Genomic DNA, 26,845 nt, shown 5'->3' on the forward strand with positions numbered 1-26,845 from the left:
TATTTAGATCAGAGAGCGATTTCTTATGGCAATCCAGTGGGGGGTTACACAGGAACAGCTCATCTTCTCAGCCACGAGAAGCACATGCACAGCACCTATTTGTATATCCTTGCCTCCTATTGGATTGCCCCATTGCCCCAAGGTAACTGTTGCAAACACGAGTTCTGCCCATTTCTACTTTTCCAGATGTATCCTTTTTTTAAGCATTTGCCAACTTTTCATAGAAGTTTGTTATTAAAAATATAATAACTTATATCTTATATACTTATTTTCTCTTGCTGTGGTTGCTCTGATTACCTTCTGAGCTGATTGTAAATATGAATAGTGATATTTTGATCCTTTTTCACAAAGAGTTTTATTCAGTGGGTGGGGTTGAAATGGATGGCCACATGTGCAACAGGCTTCTAAAGTGCCACTTCCAGATAGCAGCCTCCAGTTCTTAGGGACAAGCTTCTCTTGAATTTCAGGAGAACCAGCGTGGTGGTCATTGTCCTCTCTCTTGATCTTGACACCTTTGAAATACAGTCCCAGTGTGCAATATTAAATGTATTTAGTATTTTCTGATCAAAATTTGTAACCGACAAAAATACTCCACTGATGTAGGAAACCATATTTGTGTTTTCTCCAGGAATCCTCTACAAAGGCAATGGGGAAAATCAGTTCATCTCTCAGCAGCCACCAGTTGTCAGTAGTATAATGGGCAATGGTCGACGACGTAGCATTTCCTGCCCAAGTTGCAATGGTCAAGCAGATGGCAATAAGCTTTTGGCTCCCGTTGCCTTAGCTTGTGGTATTGATGGAAGCCTGTACGTAGGGGATTTTAACTATGTTCGACGGATATTCCCATCTGGAAATGTAACAAGTGTTCTTGAACTAAGGTATATCTTTACCTACTCCTTAAAACATTTGGTTTCGAGATTATGTGATGAATCGGTCATTTTATGATACCATGTTTCCATATACACCTGAACACTGTAATAAAAATGCAAATGCTTTAAAAATAATATTTTAAAATGAGGTTGAAGAAAGATGGGACATTTTCTCAAGCCATTTACTCATGGAGATAGCTGTCAAAATATCTCCGCTATTCAGATGATAAAAAATGACTGAATGGAATTACAATCAGCAACCTTATCAGCATCATTACCTATTTACTGTTCCCTCTTTTAACAACTTTTCATCTAACTTTTTTTCTAATACTGTTTTTTTTTTACTCTTCCTTTCCTTGCCTTCCCACCAAGAAATAAAGATTTTAGACATAGGTAAGCATTTTAAGCATGTTCGTACTTTTTGTTCAAAGTGTTCTTTCCTTTAAAAAAGAATGAACAAATAAATTCAATAGATTGAAGTGCTTTAAAAATTGTTACGATCATAAGGAAGGAGTGCTCTATAAAAGTGACTATTTTTGCCTTAAATCATAGAGAGGTGTAAGTTTGGAAGATTGCTACTATTCAACATAACCCAAATTCTTTCCCCGTCCTAGTTAAAATAGTTACATTTTATCATAAGGCATCCCAGGAAAGTCATTTAAAGGATAGGGTATAAATGTCTGAAATGACTAAATAAATAAAAACGTTGCTTGCTCCCCATCACTTTTTGTTTTCCGTTTCCAGCCTGTCTGTAAGGTATTGCTCCCATTTTTCCTCCTTGATGTGCTTATGTAATCCCTGCCTCACTCATTCACCATCATCCTCTCCTTTTCCTTGTTCTCTCCTTGCCCTGAATGCCACAGATAGAACTTTCATTTTGTCTTTGCATCACCTGAAATGCTGTGTGTTTCAGTGGAGTCAATTCAAACATTCAGCTGCCAGGTTTATAATAACCAGTGATACAGAAATCCAGTGATGGGCATGTTATGTGGGCAACATGCCTGCGCCACTTAGCAGTGGAGAACAAAACCAGCTATGTGGCTCAATGGCAGAACAATCCCTGGCATCTCCAGGTAGCGCTAAAGAAGACTCGTATTTCAGATTCCAGAGAGAGAGCATCAGTCACTGCGGACAAATACATTAGCCGAGGTCTAACTCAGTATAGATAAATAGATAAATAGTAGATAAATAGGTACTGCTCTGGCGGGAAGGTAAACGACGTTTCCATGCGCTGCTCTGGTTCGCCAGAAGCGGCTTAGTCATGCTGGCCACATGACCTGGAAGCTGTACGCCGGCTCCCTTGGCCAATAAAGTGAGATGAGCGCAGCAACCCCATAGTCGGCCACGACTGGACCTAATGGTCAAGGGTCCCTTTACCTTTAACTCAGTATAGGGTCGCGGGTGGCGCTGTGGGTTAAACCACAGAGCCTAGGACTTGACGATCAGAAGGTTGGTGGTTCGAATCCCCGCAACGGGGTGAGCTCCCGTTGCTCGGTCCCTGCTCCTGCCAGCCTAGCAGTTCAAAAGCACGTCAAAGTGCAAGTAGATAAATAGGTACCGCTCCGGCGGGCAGGTAAACGGTGTTTCCATGCACTGCTCTGGTTCGCCAGAAGTGGCTTAGTCATGCTGGCCACATGACCCGGAAGCTGTACACCGGCTCCCTCGGCCAGTACAGCGAGATGAGCACCACAACCCCAGAGTCAGCCACGACTGGACCTAATGGTCAGGGGTCCCTTTACCTTTAACTCGGTATATGACATGGCAACATCCTATGTTCATAAGAGCAAACTGTAGATGATTCACGCTGAATTATGGCTAGGCATATCTTTAAAGAGGAGGGTCATAAAACAGCATGGGCAATGCTTTGCTTTCTGTTCTGTGATTACAGTGACTGCCACTAGCTAGAATGAAGTGGGCAGAGTTCAGTCTGAAATTATTTGCTAGACACATGCATTACATCACTGCTGTGTGCCACAGCTGCTAAATGTGTCATGCAAAATGCAGGGTGACATTAAGAAACCCTCCTTATTATCATGCATGCTTCATCTTTATTTTTGGTCTTTCTCCCCCTCTTACACAAATCCCCAGAGACCTACATTTTATTACGTCTGGTTTCTGTTGAAATTCACTCGGGCTTCTGGTTATACTGCCTCATGTGGGTTTTCTTCCTTAACTGTGAAAGGTTTTTTATATTTCAGAATTAATGTTTCACATATGTTGCTTTGTGTAGTGTCGGCAAGTAGCATTTTCTCCATGACTAAATATAATATGCACCCTTATTTTAAATTATAAGCATAGCTGTCAGCTGTTCTCATATCATTCTGAAGGTTCATTGTTGCTTTAAAAAACAACAACAACCAGTGCCCTCTGTCCATTGAAACCAGCTGATGCTTTAACAGTCATTAGATAGAATACTTTGTAAATTCACATTTTAATATTATACCAAATGCAAAATATGACATGCATTCAAAAGTTGTTACACATGGCTCCCTGCATTCTGTTGTTCATCTGTTGCTAAGCATATTGGGGAATTAAGAACATATGTTAAGTAATACCCATTTTCTGTGATTTAACTATATTATACAGCACTTGTACTCTCAAATACTACTTTTTATTTATTACTGGAATAGGGAAAGTGACTGTGTGATCCATATATCATTCTTCTGAAGAAGTGGGGAAAGTCTTTAGCCTTTGGAGAACTACAGGCAAAAATAGTTGCATGTTCAATGTTATATGAGTTGCACTTCCTGGATAGACTAGTGTGGTTCTGCTACAAAGGACATTTCTAGAGGGAAGCAGACAATTGTGTATTAATGTTGAGTTCAACTTCTTTGAGATTAGTGTACTGCTACAGAGATTCCCTAGAGAAATACAAAGATGTATAAAGAGCTGCAGAGGCAACTGCAGTAGCAGAGACTGGATATTTTTCTGTCTATGAAGGATTTTCACTACACCAAGTATGCCCTGTAATGCCTACATTAAGGTAAAGATTTTGTTTCAATAGAAAGAAGGGAATATCCCATGTTAGTCAAAAACAGCCATTTTACAGCCAGCCAAGATTATTATTGTCGATCTCTAGAGCGCAGAGTCTTTGAAGTCTCCTGAGTTGAGGTTATTTTCAGTGCCGTGGATTCTCATGGAGCATGCTAATGATTATTCTTCAGAGATTCATCTGCCTTGTGCGGGGCAGGCAATAGCACAGCTAGTGTCATTTTCAAAATTGTACTAAAATGATTTCTCTACTCATGTTAGAAATGTTGTACTTGTCAGGAGCCTCCACTAGAATTATCCACACATTTTCATTGATTTAATAATCCTAATGGCAAAGAAATCAGATGACTTGTTTATTCAGCATTCATCCTCATATGCTGGCATAAAGCTTACACAGTGGTTAGACTATGTCCCGTCTTTACTGAGCATTTGTTCTGAATTGTTTACAGGGCAGTTATATAACTATGAACATTGATCATTTGACATCTTTCCCCAACCAAGGCTGAGGTTGTAAACTAATTCCTGAGCTGTACCTTTTCATGATGCACGTGGGTCTCCAGATTATTGAATGCTCTGCTGTACAGAAATTCCCCCCCGTAGAAACATAACATGTTAGGGAGACAGGTTCTAGTTTAGTTTTGTCCCTGACATCGTGTTTTCATTGTGCGGTGTTTTTTTGGCAGGAGAGCAGGATACGACATTCATTCATGTAGGTCTCTACCTAAAGCTGTACAGACCATTTCTACCATTGAAGTTAAAACTTCTCCATCTATAAAACTCCAAAGATAACTTTCCTTACATTAATATACTATCTGGGGCCATTCTTTTTCACCATGCAAATAATAAATGGGGTGTGTGTGTTGTGTGTTCACTTTCTCCTTTTATAAGTGATGGAGTACATTGGTTAAAAATCTAACCAACCACAATATACTGCAAATTATGTGTTCTAAGCTTTAATTTTAAACTGTTCATCATTCTACAACCAAACTAATTGCCCTGAAACTTATCCAAAGTTGGATTTTATATAAAGATTTTTTTATGCTGATAATTAAAGCACTATCCATACACCTGGTGCTGTTCAAAAAAAGAATTGCATATAACAAATAAGCACATTAATGATCAGAGATTAAAAGTACATATATAAAAAGGCACATATATCTTTTAAAATCTATTATTTTCATCATAGTTTAGTTTCAGGGTTGCACAAAAACCTCATTTAAGTTACATGGCTAGTTCTCAGAAATAGAGAAAAGCTAAATCTAGTTAATACAGCATTCAGAAGTTTAAAAAAGGCAAATAAAAACCCTTTTTCTGCTCAATTGACTACATCCTAGTTGTGAAGCCCTGCAGCACCCCTAGACTCCGTATCCAGTGCAGTGGAACCAGTCGCACTGCCCTAAATTTGCCTCTGCTTTGGACCAGGTTACCTGACAATCAACTCCACCACTTGCTTGGGTCCTAAAGTCATCTACATAGAGGTGCTTCTTCAAGTTCCCATGCCAAACGTGATGAGGCAGAGATAGGACTTTTTTGTGGTGGCTCCCCAGTAATTGAATAACCTACTCAAAGGGGCTCACCAGTTTAGTGCCAGGTGAAGACCTTTATGTTTTCCTGGGCTTTTCAGTCTTTAAAAATGTTTAGTGCTTTTAGCTCTTTCACAGTATTGTTGCTTATTTTATTTTGTGCCTATTCTGCTGCTGTTTTATTTTGTTTTGGATGTTACATTGCTTTAGTTGTATACTTCAGAAATGTCTGTGCTCCAAGATGTAATTTGTTCACAACTTGTTTATGTTGGCCTCGGTTGCCTTTTGCAAACAGAAGTACATTAGCACTGTGTTATATTTATGAAATACGAGGCACTACGTTTTGTGAACAGATGCTCAGATATCACCAAGATTGGTAGATACATTTTAGCACTGCATTTGCAAACACTTTAGAGATGCAACTGACTGCTGTGGCACTTGGGCTCTGTGTGTTAGCAGGCACTAGCACTGCCATCTATATATTCATTTCAGTTCTGAGCACCATAACTCAGATCCACTGTCATAGATGCAACTAATTAAGCTTCTGGATTGTATCTTTGAGCAACAAATGTATTCTCTAGAGCTACTCATTCCATAGGAGAGAAATGTTTCATTTGTATAAGGTTTATGGTGTCATGTGCTCTATGTTTTTTGAAAAGTGGCTTTATTTCATAGAAGGATGGTCCAGCATATTCGGTAGTTTTATGTGAAAGTTTGCAATGATTTAAGATGACTTAAGACAAGAAACTGAACTACTTCTAAAATATGCCATCTGACCTGTTAAATCACATCCAGTAATCACATGCCTTCCAATCAGTAGCATGAACAGTCTCTTCTGTTTATGATATTATGCATCATGTACTCAAGTGGCCTAGATTACTTGAAATAATATAGTCAGTGACATAGGTGCAATTTGAAAAACATAGGCTGTAGAGTGATCTAATCCAGTGCTGTTGATTTGAAGGTAATACTCAAAATGACGTTTGCACATTTATATAATTAAAAGGAACCAAAACGGTGTTTATTCCATTACCTTAGCGCAAGGTGGAAGAATCCATACATCAACACTCCTCCCGTCTTTTAAAAATATGTATTTATTTGACTTTTTCTCAATTGCAAAGCAGCAATACACTAACCATCTTTTAACTAACCAACATTACACTTAGGTAAAGGTAAAGGGACCCCTGACCATTAGGTCCAGTCGTGGCCGACTCTGGGGTTGCGGCACTCATCTCGCTTTATTGGCCAAAGGAGCTGGCGTACAGCTTCCGCGTCATGTGGCCAGCATGACTAAGCCGCTTCTGGTGAACCAGAGCAGCACACGGAAACGCCGTTTACCTTCCCGCCGGAGCGGTACCTATTTATCTACTTGCACTTTGATGTGCTAGGTTAGCAGGAGCAGGGACCGAGCAACGGGAGCTCACCTTGTTGCGGGGATTCAAACTGCCGACCTTCTGATCGGCAAGTCCTAGGCTCTGTGGTTTAACTCACAGCACCACCCGCGTCCCTTCATTAAACACTTACTTCAAACAAACCCACTGATTTTCGCTTACACATTCTCTTTTCAGAGTCAGCAGAGTTCACACATAACATACAATGTGTTTAAAACAACAGCAGCACATCAGCACTTTCTGTTCCCCCTCCCACCCTTGAAAATACTTTGCAGAAAGTAAGAAGCAAGCATAACATATTTTCATTGGGCCTTTTTGATACCGTTATGACTGGGGTGAAGTGAGATGGACACTGCAGTGCAATAAAAATGGTTTGAACACAGATTTGCTGCATTCAGAGCTGTTGGTCCCCAAAACTAAGAATGTGTGTTAAGATCACTTCCACCACACTCAGCTATGGCTTCCTTCTTCACTCTAACTTTTGAATGGCAACAGGGGTTGCTTGCTTCAATTATTTGCTTTCTAAGTCCAACTGATAGACTGTCTTTTGAAATGTAATAGTGAATATTACTTACTGTGCTAAAACGTGTTGTTTCCTTTTCTGCAGCAGTAACCCGGCTCATAGATACTTCCTTGCAACTGACCCAGTCACAGGAGAATTGTATGTTTCTGACACCAACACACGAAGGATTTACCGTCCAAAGTCACTCACTGGGGCAAAGGACTTGACAAAAAATGCTGAAGTGGTAGCAGGAACTGGGGAGCAGTGCCTTCCATTTGACGAAGCCAGATGTGGTGATGGTGGCAAGGCTGTAGAAGCGACACTCATGAGCCCCAAAGGTGGAGGAAACTGTCAATTTATGAAGAGCAAAACACAGTTCAGTCAGCACACACAAGAGCATTTCATGCTATCTAGTTATTTATTCAGTGTTTCCAAAAGCTTGTTTTCAGTTTTTGAATGGCAAAGCTGTCCAAAAGTATAACTACTAAAAGTGAGGTTTTTAGTTCCCCACCCCCACTGAACATTAGTGATTTATTATAATTCATTATAAATATTTTTTCACATTCCAGTTATGCCACAAAGACTTCATACTGAGCAAATTGCAAAGGGTCCAGTCCAGAAGCAATATTTAAATGAGTCCATTAGGAGCAGTGCTTGTTGGATTTCACCCCCCACAAGCAGAATGTTTTCCTTCCATCCATGTTGTTCTAATGTACTAGCCATGTCTAATAAAGTACCATACATTAATATCTAAATTTTAACCAGTTAAACCTCATGAGGCTGTATGTGATGTTTAAAGCCTTTCATTTTTGTTAATATTTTCAGACCCATTTTCTGGCTTTGTGGGAAAAGATGAACATACAGAGCAGGAAAACAGGTTTAATAGTTTTGATCAAAAAGAAGTAACAAGCTCTTGGTGTTGTGTTTTGTTTCTTTACCCAAGGAGTGGCAGTAGACAAAAATGGATTAATCTACTTTGTTGATGGGACTATGATCAGGAAAGTGGACCAGAATGGAATCATATCAACATTACTTGGCTCAAATGATCTGACTTCAGCTAGACCTTTAACATGTGATACCAGCATGCACATCAGTCAGGTATTTAAAAAAACAGATCTATTGGTTGTTTCAGGGGGATCATGATAGAAGTTTATAAAATCATGCGTGGCATAGAGAAAGTAGATAGAGGAAAGTTGTTCTCCCTCTCTCATAATACTAGAACTCACGAATATCCAGTGATGCTGAATGTTGGGAGATACAGGACAGATAAAAAGAAAGTATTTCTAAACGCAGCACATAGGTAAATTATGAAACTTCCTCCCACAGAAGGCTATGACTACAACTAACCGAGATTGCCTTAACAGAGGACTAAAATTAATGGAGGAGAGGGCTATTGATAGCTATTTGTTAGCCATGATAGCTATGTTCTGCCTCCATGGTTGGAGGCAGCGATACTTCTTAATACCAGTTGCTGAACACAGGAGGGGAAAATGCTTGAAATCAGTACCATTGCAGACCCAGGGGCAGTGGAGCCAAGGCTGAGGGCATACACACAATAAAAACACAAGGCAGCGGTATTGGGATTTAATCAGGCCACAACTTCTATTGATAACAGATGTCAGCAGCTTCTGGTGTAGGCCTTGGGTATGTATCCTGAAATCAACCAGTGTTACTGCTGTTTGATCAAGGTTAAGGGTCACCTTGCAATGTGCATCACATATAGGAGATTCCCATGATCACTGGTGAGGGAACACTATGGCCCATCAGCCCCCAAGATGGAAGTCTGGACATGTGGCACCCCAGGCTCCTTTAAGGAGATACTCCATGACAGCAGAGCAAGGAGGGCCATCCCCTCACCTCCCAGACTGATCAAACGTAATGTATTATCCACCATGAAGTTATGTTGATTGCTCTGAAGCAGGCAAATCCCTGCAGACAGGCCTAATTAGTCTGCAGGGAGAATTCCTCGCTGGCCCCAAATATGGTAACCCATGTACTTCCATAGCAAGGTCCAGCAAGGCCATGCTTACTTTCCCTCAGGCAGCCCATTAAGCCACATTAATAAGGAACAGAGGGTGGAGAATCCAATGTTGACTGAGGCCTGAGCTTTTATGACCAGAAAGCTGACCAGGAGGAAGTACTCCCTCTGGTCCACTTGCTTGCAATTGGCTGCTGAACCTTGCGAGCCTGTCCTAGCAGTCATTGTGGCGAGAGGAGACAGAAGCTTCCCCTCCTGCCATGCTGAAGCTGAGGGGAGGAAGTCGCACTCTGCCATGACCGCACCAGGCCACAATGGCCTCTCTCCTCAGTGCTGAGGGGGAACGGGGACTTAATTCTGAGTAAACATTCATAGAAAGGGTCCTTTCAAACAGTTAAGATATCATAAATGGGCTGTTTGTTTATGTATTTATGTATTTTTCAGATTTTTCCTGGGAAAGTGTAATTCCGGATTAGATGGCAATTTGATGACATGTATTGTATATATTGTAGCTCCAATCCTAGAATAAGCAGGTGTCTAGAAGCATCCTGAACTGTTTTTTATACTATATCTTCACGATAAGGAGCTTATTCTAAGAACATAAGTATCAGTATTATACACCTACTTTTACAATAAATTTTAGGGACAGTAGAGAAGACCATAATTATTTACAAGTGGTACAGTCATAAAATACAAGTGGAGCAGCAAATATATTAGAAAAGTATTGGCATTCTGATGTTTCTAATACCAACTTCTACTAATGCCTCTAGTCTACAGTTTTGAATTCTGTGATAAATTTTTTCAACATCAGATAACTTTTTCTATTGATTTCTATGGTTCCCCCAGCACTAAAGAGACTTGCTATTCTGATAGAAAAATAATAGCAAACATTAATCTGTGTCATATTGGAAAAGATCTTACCTTTATTTAGCATTGGCATATTTTATATTTAGAAATATATGATTTCTAAGTGCCAGATTCACCCAGAATTATAGTCATGACTCAATCCCATTAAAACCAATGGAACAACTTAGCACAATTAACTTGTGCTGCAATCCTAACACCGCCTACCTGGGAGTAAGTCCCACTAAATTCAGTGTGGCTTACTTCTGAGTAGACATGGTTAGGATTCCACCTTTAGTCATGACTAACATTAACTGAATCAGGACCGTTACAAACATGTGCTTTTGGACTTAATGAAATGTAAATAAAAATAATGTTTTTAGCATTCAGTTTTAGTGTTTCCAGCACTCCAGTTTCCCTGGTTCCATTCCCCCCTGCCCTTTATATTCACCCTAGGGGCAATAATTTAAACTACCGCATTTCCTTTTATATATGTAATTCTATGTAACTTCAGAAAAACTGTTTCAAAAGTGGCACTTGTTCAGTTAGAAAACTATCTTTGCTAAAGATAATAATTGACTAATACAACACTTTTCCTTTTTTTAAAAGGTGCGTCTGGAGTGGCCAACGGATTTGGCTATCAATCCAATGGATAACTCCATATATGTGTTAGATAACAACGTAGTTCTTCAGATTACTGAAAATCGGCAAGTCCGTATTGCTGCTGGGAGGCCAATGCATTGCCAAGTTCCTGGAGTGGAGTACACAGTGGGGAAACATGCTGTACAGACTACTTTAGAATCAGCCACAGCGATTGCTGTATCTTACAGTGGAGTGCTTTACATTACAGAAACCGATGAAAAAAAGATTAACAGAATAAGACAAGTCACAACTGATGGAGAGATCTCATTAGTTGCTGGAATACCCTCTGAGTGTGATTGCAAAAATGATGTTAACTGTGACTGCTACCAAAATGGTGATGGTTATGCTAAAGATGCCAAACTTAATGCCCCATCTTCTTTAGCTGCATCACCTGATGGAACGTTGTACATTGCTGATCTTGGAAATATTCGGATACGAGCCGTGTCAAAGAACAAACCGTTGCTGACTTCAATGAATTTTTATGAAGTTGCCTCTCCAACCGATCAGGAACTCTACATCTTTGATGTCAACGGCACCCATCAGTACACGATGAGTTTAGTCACAGGAGACTATCTGTACAATTTTAGCTACAGTAACGACAACGACATCACGGCTGTAACTGACAGCAATGGAAATACGCTTCGTATAAGGCGAGATCCCAACCGGATGCCAGTGAGGGTGGTATCTCCTGACAATCAAGTTATCTGGCTAACTATAGGAACCAATGGATGTCTAAAAAGCATGACAGCCCAGGGGCAGGAGCTAGTCTTGTTTACCTATCATGGCAACAGTGGACTCCTAGCAACGAAAAGTGATGAGACTGGATGGACAACTTTTTTTGAGTAAGTAACACAAAATCATATACTCTTTTTAGGAGGCATGCTTGGCTTCGTAGTATCACGAGGGGAAGAGAGGGAGGCTCATTTTGTCTGACAATTAGAAGAGTGCAATGTTGAATTAGCTATGGGGTCCTCTGCCTTGTCTTGGCATCCCCCCTTTGTCATATCTGCATTATTTATTTTTCCAACTCTGTGCTACAAAGCTTGTTTGTAGCTCTTTTTCTTCTTGCCAGCTTGTTGACATTACATCAGGGTCATTAACATGGCACCCAAGGGTGCACCTGCAGAAGCCTTTGCCCACTAGGTCCCTTCCCCACCGAAGGGACCCCAACCGGATGGGGCCTGGCAAAAAACATTCCACTGTAGCCAATAGAGTAGGTTGCAGTGTGTGTAGCGGCCACGTCAGTTTCTTCAGTTTGCAAATGTACCCAGGGATTCAAAAGATTTTCTGACCCCTGAACTGTTTAGTAGTGTTCATTGTGATCACTTCTGGCCACTCTCCATCTCATTAGAGGTGCAAGAGTAGCAGAAGCTGTTTAAGGGAAGTGAAGAGGAGCTGAACCGAAAATACTGAATTCAAATAAAAGTAGCACCAAGTTGCACAAAACCGCTGGCATACAAAATGCATTTTTATAATGATTTACAAATGAAAGGATTATGATGGTAGGTTTAGTCCCAATGCATTAGTGCACACCTGATGTATTGTACTGCATGTTGTACATCATTGCATATCTTTCTCTTTTTCTGGCCCTGCCAAAAGCACGTAGAAACATAATGATGAGAGATTATTCAGCCTGGGGCAATAAATGTACTTCTTATTCTTCAAGAGTTATAAATGTTTTTTCTGGTGCTGAACGGTAAAATCCCAAGTTAATAGCAAATGGGAATCCTTCTCCAGTGGGAATAAATATATAGCCGTTGGATATGTTAAGGTTATAAAAGATTTCATCAGTTTTGTTGGAAGCACCATATTTTTAAGTGTGTGTGTGTGTGTGTGTGTGTGTGTGTGTGTGTGTTTGAAAACAACAAACCATTGCCGTAAGAATTAATGTGGAATTTGAAGTTCACCAAATCTGAAATTCCTGCACAATGTTGTCAAGACTAATTGAAGAAAAGTGGCCACTCTGAGGGCACAGGGCTGTATAAATGTTATGGTTCCATTAGAATGACCAACAATGTTAAAAAAAAAGCTCAAAACTAAGGATACTTTTTCGTTAGCTTGTGGCTTTTCTGTTTAAATGATTTAAATCTGGTGTGCTTTGTTTATCGCATCCCAATAAATAAGGTTTAATTGTTTTTATGTACCCAATAACCCTGTCTTCCAGCTTGTGAGTTGGACCAGGTGGGGAATGAAAGAGGGGGAAATGCATTTCCAGAACAAATGTGTCTGCTGAGGACAGCTGGCATCTTTAGCACACTGGCATTCATTCTGCCTGGTAGAGACCCCAGCGTTTTATTTCTAGCAGTAATTTCTCCTCGTGTTTCTTGTAGTTATTGTGTGGCTGTTTTAATCCCATTAGGGAAATAGCTGAGGACTTCTGAATGTACTTTAATGGCTTCTATGTGGCCTTTTAAAAGATTTTATTCAGTATCAAGTGGCTTATATGTCTGCCTTTTTTGAATCTTAGGGAGGATTTACAGCAGTGTGCTTCATGAACTGAATAATTACTTTCTGGTTGAAGAGCCATTTCAGTTGCCCAGCTTTGTTAAATATAGAACCTCTGGTCTGTGTGAGAGGGATGTTCAATTGCCTGCTGAAAGGCCCTGTTTGATGCCTTAGACCAGCCTCATAACCAGGCTGGTTCATTTCAGCCCATTAGGGTGATACAAAAATGGTAGCTTGCTAACCAGCCTTTGATCATGTCTGGCACTTAATACTGTAAGATGTGCTGGGGCAGATGGCAAAAAAACTACACTTCGTTGCCCTGCAGTATGTTAAAAGAAATGTCCCTAATCTTGGTGCTCCTTCATACTGCTTGCACTCTGGTTCTTCTGCCTTGTGAAGGATATGAATATTTCAGTTGCTTCTTTTCTTGTCAAGATACATAGAGTCACGGTCTTCGCCTTTCCTTGTATTTTGCTGAGAAAAGCATTTCCCAAGAACATCATGTTCCTTCTAGATGGGGGCTTAATACAGTGGTACCTCGGGTTAAATACTTAATTCGTTCCGGAGGTCCGTTCTTAACCTGAAACTGTTCTTAACCTGAAGCACCACTTTAGCTAATGGGGCCTCCTGCTGCTGCCGCGCCGCCAGAACACGATTTCTGTTCTCATCCTGAAGCAAAGTTCTTAACCCGAGGTACTATTTCTGGGTTAGCGGAGTCTGTAACCTGAAGCGTATGTAACCTGAAGCATAAGTAAGCCGAGGCACCACTGTACTGCAAAATGGGTCATTTAGACATCACAAATGTGTTGCTGGAAACAGGGTTTTTTATTTTTTAAGAAATGGATTTTCCATGGAAATGGTAAATCCAAATTAAATTGGAGATGGGGTGAGATGCTCACCTGTGGATGTGTGGGCATGCAGATTCTGTGAAAACCTTCCAAGTTTGAGCAGCCCCAGCGTTCTGCTGCCAACGGTGGCCAGCCCAATGCCTCCTGGGAAGCCCACAACCTGGACATGAAGACAGTTGTTATCTCCCGCTCTGTGCTTCATAGCAATTGGTATTTAGACATTGGTTGGCATCCGTCTGCCTCAGGAGACAACGTGCACATGTGTTTAAAGTACATGACTTCTCCCAAAGAATTCTGGGAATTGTGGTAACTCTGAGGGGCAAGTTATAGTTCCCAAGATTCTTTTGCTTTAAATGTGCATTAAAGGTAAAGGTAAAGGTACCCCTGCCCGTACGGGCCAGTCTTGACAGACTCTAGGGTTGTGCGCCCATCTCACTCAAGAGGCCAGGGGCCAGCGCTGTCCGGAGACACTTCCGGGTCACGTGGCCAGCGTGACATCACTGCTCTGGCAAGCCAGAGCCGCAAATGTGCATTGGATCTGCTTTAAATGTATGGTGTGGCTCTGCTAAGAGGCTTACAGCTATCAGGTTTTGTAGCAGGCAGACCTGTTTTATTGTTTTATCGCTCGATTGCCACCCTGGACTTCTTTGGGAGGAAAAGCAGAATGTAAATTTAATAAATAAAGAAAATAATTTAAAAAGACACAAACTGAGTGCACATTGTTTGCACATGCTGCCAGTAACTCATGGATCAATCATAGCTCTGGGCATTTTGTATATGCTGGCTTGGATCCTATGATATGTTAAGGAAGTTTCATGGAGGGAAACGTTTGGCCTGCTGCAGCTTCTGAAAAGCTTCTTTGGAGCAATGAGAGATGAGTTGGGTTGCTGGGGGAAGGCAGGGGGAATATTCCTTCCTTGAAGTTCCATATTAAGTTATTCAAGCCCAGTTTTGGGAGATTCCACCTTCCTCCACATTGATCAGGAAAGCTGTGTACACACCATTCATTTACCTGTCAAAGAATCCTGGGAACCGTAGTTTATTAAGAATGCTGGGAATAACCATGAGAATAGCCGGGGGGGGGGGGGCAAAAAAGTTCAACAACTTTGGCCCTAACAAAAATCCTGGCTATGCTCATGGAAATAACTACTGAAGTGTTCCCAGGAAGAGGGAAAGAGGAGATGAGTCTCTAACACAGTTGGAGAGGAGGGAAAGCGAAAATTCATGGTATCTCTGAAAAGGCAGCGGAGGAGGATTTAAAGACAGATAATTAGTACTGATCATTGCTTATGTTCTGTCTGAACACTGGAGAAGTGGTTGATTATAAGGCAGATACTACCCAGGAGCTTACTAACTTAGACAAATGGAAGGAGGGACTGCTGGGTAAAAGGAACTGTGGGGCTTGTGGGAGAACGCAGGGGATGGAATTAGGTGGGGAAATCTAATTGTACAAAAAGATGGTTCTGAAAGGGCAATTTGCAGATGTCTGCCCAAAAGACTCTGTTGTTTAACAAATGGGTGTCTAGGAACTCAGCTATACAACTGCAAATAAAACATTTTAAATGTGTTGTAAAGTGCAGTATACAAATATGAGACTAGATGCGTTTTTTTATATGTGTGTAAATTCCACCTAGGTGGTGGTGAGATTTGCAGTACTTGTTGGATGAACCTCCTGAAACCTCTGGTTTCTCATATCTAATTAATAGGTGGTACAGTGTGGTTTTGATTTAAGTTAAAACCAGAGGAAGGTTGGTCATTTACATTCTAATGTGATCCCATATGAGCTGAATAGCAGGTTGGAGGCCACACCTTGCTTTATGCCAGTAGAGGTTTCTTGGCAAGAAACCTACAACTTAGAACAGGGGTCAGCAAACTTTTTTAGCTGTGGGCCAGTCCACTGTCCCTCAGACCATGTGGTGGGCCAGACTATATTGGGGGGGGGGGGAATCAACTAATTCCTATGCCCCACAAATAACCCAGAGATGAATTTTAAATAAAAGGACACATTCTATTCATGTAAAAACACGCTGATTCCCGGACCATCCGTGGGCTGGACTGAGAAGGCAATTGGGCCGCATCTGGCCCCCGGGCCTTAGGTTGCCTACCCCTGACAAAGAATAATAGAATTTGTTGAGTTGGAAGAGACTATGAGGGTCATCTAGTCCAACCTCCTGCAATGCAGAAAGCTTTTGAGCAAATGGGGCTCAAACCTACAATCCTGAGGTTAAGAGCCTAATGCTTTACCAACTGAGCTATCTCAGCCTGCCCTGTGCTGCAAGATCCTTAATAGCTCACCTTTTCATGCAAATTGAATCTTTTGCACCCGAACACACACGGTGACAGAATCATGCTCTCCTTGAGCTAAAAAACATGCAAAACAAACACTTCTTTCAGGGAGGGAAATGAAGTGCACTGTTTGGTATTGCTGATGTCGTTAAAGCTGTACTTTTTGGATGATTTCTCCCAGCAGCTGCATATAATCAAAATTATGCCAAAATGCCTGTACCTGTGACCCAGAATGAAAATAAAATACAAACTAAATGTTTGACTCCACATGAAAATTCAGTTTAAATATTTAGTCCACTGTAAGAGTCTTAGGAGACTGCCAACAAAGAAATGATAATTCTACCATCTAAAACACTTCCATGAATTTATAAACATTTCAGCTTTAAAGAGTAATGTAAGCAGCGTAGTCAGCATAGGATTTTTGTAGCCACTTATTGACAACCCTTTGCATGTTTGCTGAGAAGTAAGTCCTAGGGACGCAGGTGGCGCTGTGGGTAAAACCTCAGTGCCTAGGACTTGCCGATCGCATGGTTGGCGGTTCGAATCCCCGCGGCGGGGTGCGCTCCCGTCGTTCGGTCCCAGTGCCTGCCAACCTAGCAGTTCGAAAGCACCTCCAGGTGCAAGTAGATAAATAGGGACTGCTTACCAGCGGGAAGGTAGACGGCGTTCCGTGTGCTGCGCTGGCTCGCCAGATGCAGCTTATCACACTGGCCACGTGACCTGAAAGTGTCTGCGGACAGCGCTGGCTCCCGGCCTATAGAGTGAGATGAGCGCACAACCCTAGAGTCTGGCAAGACTGGCCCGAACGGGCAGGGGTACCTTTACCTTTTACTTTAAGTCCTATTGTGGCCAGTGGGGCTTACTTCCTGGTAAATACGTTTCGGATTGCAGCTGTTTTTCAAACAGTACCAAGGTTGATTGTGGCAAAACCTCCTTCATATGTCAGATGCAATCAACCATTGCAGCTTCTGCCCCCCCCCTTACCTTTCTCCTTACTCTGCCTTTCAGCCTCTCACTGTGCTGTACTTCTCTTCCCCACACCCTTCAGTTCCAAATATTCTCCAGGCTTTTTATCTCTGGCTGTGATCAGGTGCTTTTTTCCAGCTATGGCTCACCACAGACAGCTTCCCTTCATTTCACCTAGCTGGATAGCTAGTTAGCCTTGAACAAATACATGAATCAGTTTACTTCAATCAGCTCTATTCTGCAGCATTATATAACCGAAAACTTTCAAAGAGCATGAGAAAAGGACAACTGAGAAAGTTGTGCTCATTTTGCTGCAAAGGCCACCAAGCTCAGCTTTGGTTACTTCATGCTGCAGATGTTTCTGCTTCTGACTCACAGCAAATTAAGCATTTGCATTATTACACCTCACCTGTGCAGATTTTTTTCTCTAACACACACGCACATAGGCCAAAAATGTGATACGTGAAAAATTATGTTTGGTAGAGTAGATGCAATTAAATCTCTGATGGTTGGGTCATAATTCTACAAAGGAATATAAGCTATACAACAGTTGTAGGGGACTCTGGTGCTGCATTGGAGGTAGTGTTGCATTGAAACACCACACTCAGTGTAGAAAAGGTTTAGAAATACATCTTGCCTTACACGTTTTTACACATCTTGCCCATAACCAGTTATTTATTTGGAGTGTTTTGACCCCCTCTTCAGCCAAAGCAGCTTATGCACACACAATTAAAACAGGGCAAGCTTACCAACTAAAACACACAACACAAAAGGGGGTGGGAAGGTGACCAAAGAGGCTGAGGAGCAGGAGTGTCCAGTGGTGGGGGCCTCGGCAGGGGTCCAGCAATGCTCACCCCTGATGCCAGCCCTATCAGGGAGACTGGGGCTTCTTCATTTGAATGTGGTATCCTACTCAATCTCTTTGATCTCTACTTGCAAAAGATTGTGATTTACAGTTGCAGCATCAGGAAGATGCCATAAGAAACTACACTACAGTCACATAACTTTCTTCCCACAGTGAGTGCATGGGAGAGTAATGTGTGACTGCAACTCTAACCAAGTTGAGTCTCCCCCACACAAAAAAGGTAACATCCAAACTGGTAGGGTTAGCCCTTTTTTGTGATGTCTGAGTTCTCTAGGTATTTCCTTTTCTCAGATAAGGAATTTCTTGGCAGTCAGTTGAGGTTCGCCCAAAAGACTCACTATAAGTTTGATCCAAAGAGTTGGTGATAAGTTAAAACACACAATTACTTATTAAATTTTCAGATAAAGCTTTCAAAGACTAGACACTGACACTGTTGTAACTGCTCTGTGGAGTTCTGCTATGAAATACAATACCCTCCCTTGAACTGTGGGACATCCTGAAACCTTAATAGTTGGTTTTTTAAAAATCACTGTAACTTTCATCCACAAACTTTTAGCACTTGGCTGCTCTTGAAAGGATCTGAGCACAATTATAAAGCCTCCGTTATAAATGCAGAGGACTTGGGTATTTTTCTGGCATGCAGAAATCTCCAGGGTGTCATAATGCCAGAATAGTAACACTGCCAAGGGTATGATCAACAGAATCGTCCCTTTCAATATATCAGAGGAATGTGCCAGAGGGAATTCATCTGAAAAGGCTTCAGGGCTTTGAAATGCACTTTTTGCCTCCAGTCTGAAATATTGTGGATTTCTTTCTTTCTTTCCAGGGCACATTTTGAACATTTCATTTGAACCTCACAATTCAGGAATGCTGGGGAAAACGTAGGAGGACGCTTTGTGAGACAGTATTTGTACTTGGGATTCTTGATTAGTCATAGGAATAGGGTATGAGAGATTTGCATTTTATTGGTAATCCTCAATAAAATCACAACCAATGGCATTGCTGGATCCTAACTTGAAGGCAACAGCTTTGATTTTACAGCTCCAGGGCAATGACTATAGGAATAGCATCACTTGATGCTGCTCTGTCTGCTTCATACACCTGCTGTGGGGCAAAACTGGCTCTCTTCGTGACTGCAGGCAAAGGAAGTGGAGGGCAGGTTGTCAGAAGTGGCAGAGAAAACTCACTCTCTGGGTGGTGTCTCTTCAGGCACTCAGTCTTGGATAGGAGGTGGCAACCTTCCCTCCTAGTGCTTTCTTATTACATTATTTTACAGTAAGATGGTCATTATGGGATAATTATTTAATAACAAATTGCTATTATTATCCACTTGATTGCAAATGCACATTTTTAGTATGCTGGCGTGGCAAGGTAATATATGTCATTTAGCAGCTCTGATTGATTGTGTCATGTCACATTGTTTTTGTGTGTGTTGACCATACAAGCAAATTAAAAGTGGAAGGGAGGGAGGAGGCTGTCATGTTGAGATAAACGATTATGCAAATAAGCCTTCACACAAGCTTTTCCCCCCCAATCTCTTTGTTTTTATTTATTTATAAGGTCCATTTGTATACCACTCCTAATGTAGAAAATCCCAGAGTGGTTCACAAATCAAACTGTCCAATACATTACAAAACCAAAGAAGGAGATGTGAAAAAATCATGTTCAACTGTGAAACATCAGCAACTTGAAGCAATATGATAGACTTTTACAGTTACACAGAAACAGGCTCATAATTTACCAAACTAAGTAGTGGATGGCATTGTGGGGCAGAAGTGATTAACTAATGTTCCAACAGGTGAATCACTGCTGCTTGCTGGGAAGGGGAAGGGGGATCAAAATGGTGCAAACGTAGCAGCTGAGCCAATTCAGCTGCTACAATGAGCCGCCCTCCCCGCTGCCATGCTCCCCTCCACTGACCATAAGCTGCAGTGGCTAAATTGCCAAGAGGGCAGATCAGTGCCTCTACCCCATGCTACCATCTGGCTACCAACGCAAACATATTTAGGCAGATGAAATAACCCAACGAAAGGGAAGGCATCAGTTCATTTGATGAATTAATTTCTTCAGGCCCTGTTCAGGGAAGTTTTTAATATGTGACATTTTAATGTATTTTTCATCTTTGTTGGAAGCCGCCCAGAGTGGCTGGGGAAACCCAGCCAGATGGGCGGGGTACAAATAAATTCTTCTTCTTCTTCTTCTTCTTCTTCTTCTTCTTCTTCTTCTTCTTCTTCTTCTTCTTCTTGGCTACATAGGATCATAATGAATGGGAGGCAGGGGGGCAGACATTTTTTCAATAAAGAATAATTAGATCACTTATTTTTTGTGAAGCATTATCATTTTACTCTGGCAGGTTAACATTCTTTCTGTTCTTTGCAAAGGTTTTATCACATTGCAGAATGCAATGGCTTGCATGAATCATTCAAGGAAAATTGGGCTCTTAATTGTGTTTTGGCAGCTGTGTTCATAAGAACAAACTTGAAAATCCCACGGTAAAATGATGTTTGGCCTCACTGTCTCTTATGCTGCCATTTCTTCCCCTTTATAATTTCCATTGCTGTGGTAGCTCTGTCTTCAGGTTAGTTTGGAAGAAGTGAGATATATTCATTGTTTCTAAAATAAAAGGATGTGTGAATATAGTCATTGTGTCTGCTAAAAGCAAAACTGTGTCTCTAAGCTTTCCAAACAAGGAAAATGCCAGGGTGAGGAGAGATTTCCTTTGTGATGGACAAATTTAGCTTGTAATCAGAGCAACTGGTTTTACCAGGGCTCTCCAATCACAGCGCTTTGAGGGAGGGATGTTGTTGAAATAAGTAGCTTTGCTCTCCCAGGGCTTCTTGCTGTTTTGCCTCTAAGGAGCAGTACCTGGGAATATTTCTGGTGGTGTGTGACATAGAAGCCTGCCTCTTGTTTAACAGAAGAGCTATTTATCTTCTCACATAAACACATAATAAGCAGGGGCAGAGAGTAAAAAGCATTTGATGTGAAATCAGACATATTTCATAGTTGTCAAATTAAATCTGAGACATATTTCTCCTGTGGTTTCAGGGTGTTCTGAAAATTATTACAGTACAGTGTGAAAGGCAGGAGTATAGATTAGAAAAACTAACAAACTGGGTGGCAATGTAATTTTAAAAGTAAGGAGGATGGACCTCTGAAGGGAGAATTCCAGTAGTAAGGGAGTAAAAGATCAAATGTCTGAGATGGTGATCATCATTACCACTGACAGGTTGCCCTTGTACAAAAGTCTTGTAGTTAGCAATCAGAAATGGTTTTAAGAAGAGCAAGAAATCAATCTGTGAATGGTTGCTTTACTTAAGCTCTCACAGGAAAAAAATAGAGCTTAAGTAAAGGCATAAAAATGACTACAAGTTTAATAAGGTACAACTGCAATATATTTTAAGTCTTGTGTGACACAGTTAAAAATTGAAAGTCTCTTATGAAATGGGATATGTGGTTAATGGCTGTGTAAAGCTTTTAGATCAGCCTTAGATGTGCTGCTTGTGGAAATTGTTTGTCATGGGAAAGATTCATATTTGAATCACAGTGAAAAAGAACAAGAAATTAAACTGGTCAACAAAACAGAACTGACAGGGGTCAGTACTAGCTTCAGAATGACTTAGTAAGAACTAGAAAAGTTGGGAGTCGATGCTTTTAACACTGAAATGTATCCCTGGACGTTACAAAGGAATTGTCGCATGACACCCTGCCATTGGCTCAAGAAAAATAGAAATTGTTAGTTTCTACAAGAGCAACTTCACAACAGAGTCTGTTCTGAGATTTGACGTTTTAAATATGAATGAAGTGGCATCACCATTTTTCACTCTCTTTGACTTGTTGAGAAACTCTTACCTAGTTTCTGTGGATTACTGCTGCCCATATTGGGTTCTAAAGAAAAGCCGTCTCATTCTGAAAAAGAAATACAAGGATCCTCTCATTTGGTTAATTGTTTGTTACAAGGCAGGATAATATTTATCATCTCAAGGGTTGGAAACTGGTGTGAGAGCTGTAGAACGGAATGCAATATGTCTGTGGGTGTGCAGTGAATGTCCCAATGCTGGCAAGAACCTGAGACTAGTTGTAGAATTTAAGGCTAAACTAGAAATATAGGAAGTGGCCATGAGAAAAAATGGGAATGTAAAAGCTGTACTGGGTTTTATGCAGCAAACCCCAATCATCTGCAGATGAGCTACCAGTCTAACCTTGTAAGTTGAATTTGGAATCGTACAGAAGATGAGCATAGACCCTGCGAGACTTGCAGGTGAGATGTGCACTGGAATGAGCACACTGAACGCTCCAAGTGATGCTCACGTGATCACTATGGGAGCTTTAAAGTACAATGGTACCTCGGGTTACATACGCTTCAGGTTACAGACTCCGCTAACCCAGAAATAGTGCTTCAGGTTAAGAACTTTGCTTCAGGATGAGAACAGAAATTGTGCTCTGGCGGCGTGGCGGCATCAGGAAGCCCCATTAGCTAAAGTGGTGCTTCAGGTTAAGAACGGATCTCCAGAATGAATTAAGTACTTAACCCGAGGTACCACTGTACTTTAAAATGTGTATCCGCTGTAGGTCCTGCAACCAACTGCAAATGTAGGGAAGAAGATGCTTAAAGTAAGGGAACATGGTACTTAAGTGTCCATTACGCTACAGAAGAGAATACAGCCATGTCTCAAGTCTGCCCACCTTTTTGAAATTCTTTATTTTATATTTAAATCTAATTACATATATAAGAGCCCCATTATTGTGTTAACAATGTTGTTAATATTCTGTGTTTAAGACCAGGGGGTTCATTATTTGATAAAGCTCTGCAAGCAGACATTACACAGCTGCTGCTTTTTCCCAACACAGAAATTTACAATGATTTGAATCCCACAACCACTGAAAGTTGCCCACCTTCAGGGCTCTTAAAGGGACAGAAGCCCTGTTCTGAAGTGAATTTGGTCTCCATCATCTAAGCCAAGGCCAGTTAGAAATATTGTTTGACACGATTATGTATAGCTATATATTGAACAGATCTATGCAGTTGCAAACAGAAGAAATGTGACTGGCACCACAACATTCTATATTTCTATCTATATTTATACTGATCTCAGGTATTCAAGTGCTTGTAGTTAAACCGCCAAAACACACATTCAAGAGTATTCAGGGAAAACCTGAGGTTTACAAAAATACCAGAAAAATATTTGGGGGCTAGGTGAACACCCTCTCCCCACACATCCCAGTGATGGCTAAGAGCCTACAGAATGCTGACTGGCTGTTGTGAAGGAAGAATAGAATGGAGCATCTAGATAAGATATAAAAAGTGAACTATCGCATTGTCTGTATATGCTCTTTGGTAGCTTACACTGAGAAGTTTACATGCTCACCAGGAACAGAAGTGAGAGCTGCACCTAGAAACCAATGGAAAAATCCAAAAATTTCATGTAGATTGGATTGGGCATTCCACCCACCACAGCCCAAGGAAGGCTGAGCCTACTATTTGGATAGGAAAAGCTGACTGCTGCTGGAATCCTGAACAGAAACACTCCACCCCAAAGCATTGTGGCACCCCAGCTTTAGAATTCCCTCCTCACCGAGATGTGGCTGGTGCCAACTCTTTAAAGTCATTAATGCTAGCTGAAGAAGGGGTTATTCGTCCAGGCTTTTGGTGGAGTTCAGTGCCGTTACTGACGGCTATTTTAGCTTGCTGATTGTAATTGTATAATGCACCTGGAAATGTTTTAATTTCACCCTGTTCTGGAAATACATTTGCAATGCAGAGCAACTAAGGAATCTTTTAAATAAATAAATATTGTTGCAAGGTAACCGCTTGCTCCTTCTATTTCACAAGTACAGGCACTGCTCATGTCCAAGAGGAAGGTATGATAAAGCTTTGGGAGTTGGTGAAAGTAAAAGAAAAAGGGGTGTGCCAGTGAGGAAGCTAAGAACAGTGAAATAATTACTGAGCATGTTCAGTGACCATAGAATGCTGACTGTCTATTACAGAGGGTGGGGGGAGAAAATATCAGGGAGAAGGGTAGTTTTCAGCTTGCTCCATTTGATTTTCTGCTCCAAGCATGTCAGGGTAGCAGCAGAGAATAATTGTTTCCCAATACAGCTTATCCTTGTAATACAGAGAATGTGATGCAGTGAAGAGCATAAGTGGAGGAGGTCTGCTCTCTTCACAGGACGATAAGGCCCGTGCTAAAAAATCTCAAGAGCCCCTGAGATAACATTCGCATAAGAGTGAACTAAATCTAGCCTGATTATGGGAAGCGAGTTCGGAATGTGAAGCAATTTATCCCCACCAAACATGTTCCCTTTGAAACAGCAAATTAGATGTGCAGCAGGATTTGGTCACACTTCAAAGAATAATATGCAGAACTGGAGATCCATCTGTTTTCTCTTCCACTGAGGCTCCTGTATGTTAAACAGGCTTTCAGTAACTTCAAAGCCTGTTTGAAGTCTTCATTGTGCATAACTCAGGCACAAAAACCAAGGATTCCTTAGCAATATTACCATCTGATATTTTCTGTTAGTTTTAATATGTGAAGAAAAACAATTTGTTCTTGTTTCTTATCATTTCATTTTCTGCTTTTTCTGCTTTAGCTACGACAGTGAGGGGCGATTAACCAATGTCACATTTCCAACTGGAGTGGTCACCAACCTGCATGGGGAGATGGAAAAGGCCATTACAGTCGACATTGAATCTTCTAGCAGAGAGGAAGATGTCAGCATTACTTCAAACCTATCATCAATTGATTCTTTCTATACAATGGTACAAGGTACAGTAACAGGATTTAACAAAAGCCCCTTTTTCTCAGAGGAGGAAAATGAAACAAAGCCAGTTATGGTCAGGATATTATAGTTAAGGATTAGCATTGGAGATCTGCAAGGTGAAATATTACATCTCATTCTTAAGCATACAGTTTGAAAGATGGGTTGGCTATATTTGGGGTGTGTGCTTAACCTTTGTTATATAACTGGCCCAAATATTATTATTTGTATCTGAAGCTAACAGCAAATGAAGCATTAAAATTATTCTGTTACCTATTTTTATGTTGGGTTGGAAATTGTTTTTAAATACTGGTTAATTTGAAGCTACTGCTCATTAGCTGTTGTTGAAACTGAAGTTATGCTATTGAATTGTGGTTGTTTATATAATTTATAAACAAATTATATGAAGCTCGTATGCATGCAGAAATTCCTATAAAGATGTGAATGGGAGAAACACATGCGGGGGAACACAACTGTGCTTTTTGCAATATCCATAGTGATGTGAATCAAGCAGATACATCTGTCAAATAGTGAAGTTAAGAGGTTGTATACAAACTGAAGAATTAGAACTTAGAATTTTAACAGGGTAGAAAAATCTACAAGAAGCTGTGGTTTGTTCTCCATTATGGCTCCCTTTAAATGAAAAGTCACAGCTCTGGAAGTATGCTATACTTTTGTTCCATTTCAGATCAGTTAAGAAACAGCTACCAGATTGGCTATGATGGGTCTCTCAGAATTATCTATGCCAGTGGCCTGGATACACACTACCAGACAGAACCACATGTTTTAGCTGGCACAGCCAATCCAACTGTAGCAAAAAGAAATATGACTCTCCCTGGAGAAAATGGACAGAATTTGGTGGAGTGGAGGTTCCGAAAAGAACAAGCCCAAGGCAAAGTCAATGTGTTTGGCCGAAAGCTCAGAGTGAGTAATACCTCTAATGCATTTTTTATTTAAGATGGTACTGTGGAGGATATGCTACAAACTTGCAGTGCTTGAAATGTGCATGCTCTCCTTTGTTTTCTGATAACAGTTCAGATAAAAGGAAAGGGCCATTGGTGGTTATAATTTGGGGACAAATTTTTGAGGTGAAAACATTTTGAGGTAGAATATCCTCTGTCAGGGACTGGTAGGATGCTGACAAGTGTGTACCCGGGGGCTTGAATCTGACTCAAGAGAGGGGGGCAGTAGTCTGTGGGGCCAGGAGGCAAAATTCAGAGGGTGGGGAAGCTTCAGAGCTGGAGAAAGATGTGGATGAGGCAGGCCAGGCAAGTGAATGGCCAGGTGCTTCCCCACCTTTCCCTGCGCCACTATCTCTCAGAACCCAAAATTAAGGCAGGAAGAGTCGAAGCAGCTTCCGCACAGGCGTTTTTTCTGGCTATATGCGCACAGCCTGCCAGGGGAGTGGTCCCCAGTGTTGGGAGATAACGCCGAGGCCTTGTGCCTTTCCCCAATGCAGCGTCGCCCGGAATTCTTCACTCCGGTCTCCCGTCACACTGTTGCGACCCATCTCCTCCTGGGACATGACACACGACTAGCAGAGTCCAAAATAGAAGTGTTAGCCTTGAGGTGTAACATCTAATCCTTATTTATTGCAGCGAAATCAAACATAATAGTACAAAGTAAACATGGCTCCTCTTTCTCTCTCTTCCTCAGAGAGAACGCTGAAACAAAACATCACTGTGGGAGAACAGTGGGAGGAAGGGAGCAAACAGCGTATCTCCCTTTCCGCTTATATAGCTCTAACAATCAGCAGCTGAAATGCATTACATAGAGACATGTGATCCAACAATCCTATATCTGCAGCGTAGAGAGGGGTGAAATCCTAACACTCAGTTGCTGAAACTGCTCCATAGAGTGCAGACCTGGGAATACCAGTCTACATGCTAGATGGGTGTACTTAGGTATCCAGAGCTATCGAAGCGACTGTGTTTTCT

At 41.2% G+C, this 26,845-nt stretch overlaps 1 protein-coding gene and 1 long non-coding RNA gene across 24 annotated transcripts in view; one reads left to right on the top strand and one right to left on the bottom strand.

Annotated features, from left to right (window-relative positions):
• The window catches only part of TENM3 (teneurin transmembrane protein 3), a 1,235,569-nt gene that overhangs the window by 1,194,128 nt on the left and 14,596 nt on the right, over positions 1-26,845 (top strand). For 13 of the 18 annotated variants that reach the window (XM_083456978.1, XM_083456989.1, XM_083456988.1 and 10 more), the window contains 7 exons: positions 629-878; positions 1,242-1,262; positions 7,382-7,614; positions 8,220-8,374; positions 10,707-11,581; positions 24,741-24,916; positions 25,597-25,832. In XM_083456978.1, coding sequence (XP_083313104.1) covers positions 629-878; positions 1,242-1,262; positions 7,382-7,614; positions 8,220-8,374; positions 10,707-11,581; positions 24,741-24,916; positions 25,597-25,832 — 1,946 coding nt within the window. The remainder of the gene's footprint in view (positions 1-628; positions 879-1,241; positions 1,263-7,381; positions 7,615-8,219; positions 8,375-10,706; positions 11,582-24,740; positions 24,917-25,596; positions 25,833-26,845) is intronic. The other 5 variants (XM_083456990.1, XM_083456984.1, XM_083456981.1 and 2 more) reach the window with 1 other exon arrangement.
• The window catches only part of LOC310685423, a 66,954-nt gene continuing 47,596 nt past the window's right edge, over positions 7,488-26,845 (bottom strand). For 3 of the 6 annotated variants that reach the window (XR_014515234.1, XR_014515235.1, XR_014515236.1), the window contains exon 4: positions 7,489-7,624. This is a non-coding gene — a long non-coding RNA (uncharacterized lncRNA). Of the gene's footprint in view, positions 7,625-17,302; positions 17,480-20,466; positions 22,059-26,845 lie in introns of those variants that run through there. The other 3 variants (XR_014515232.1, XR_014515233.1, XR_014515237.1) reach the window with 2 other exon arrangements.

The sequence above is a fragment of the Podarcis tiliguerta genome (genome assembly GCF_965153285.1).
Source record: "Podarcis tiliguerta genome assembly, chromosome: 9".
In the NCBI taxonomy this organism is placed as follows: Eukaryota; Metazoa; Chordata; class Lepidosauria; order Squamata; family Lacertidae; genus Podarcis; species Podarcis tiliguerta.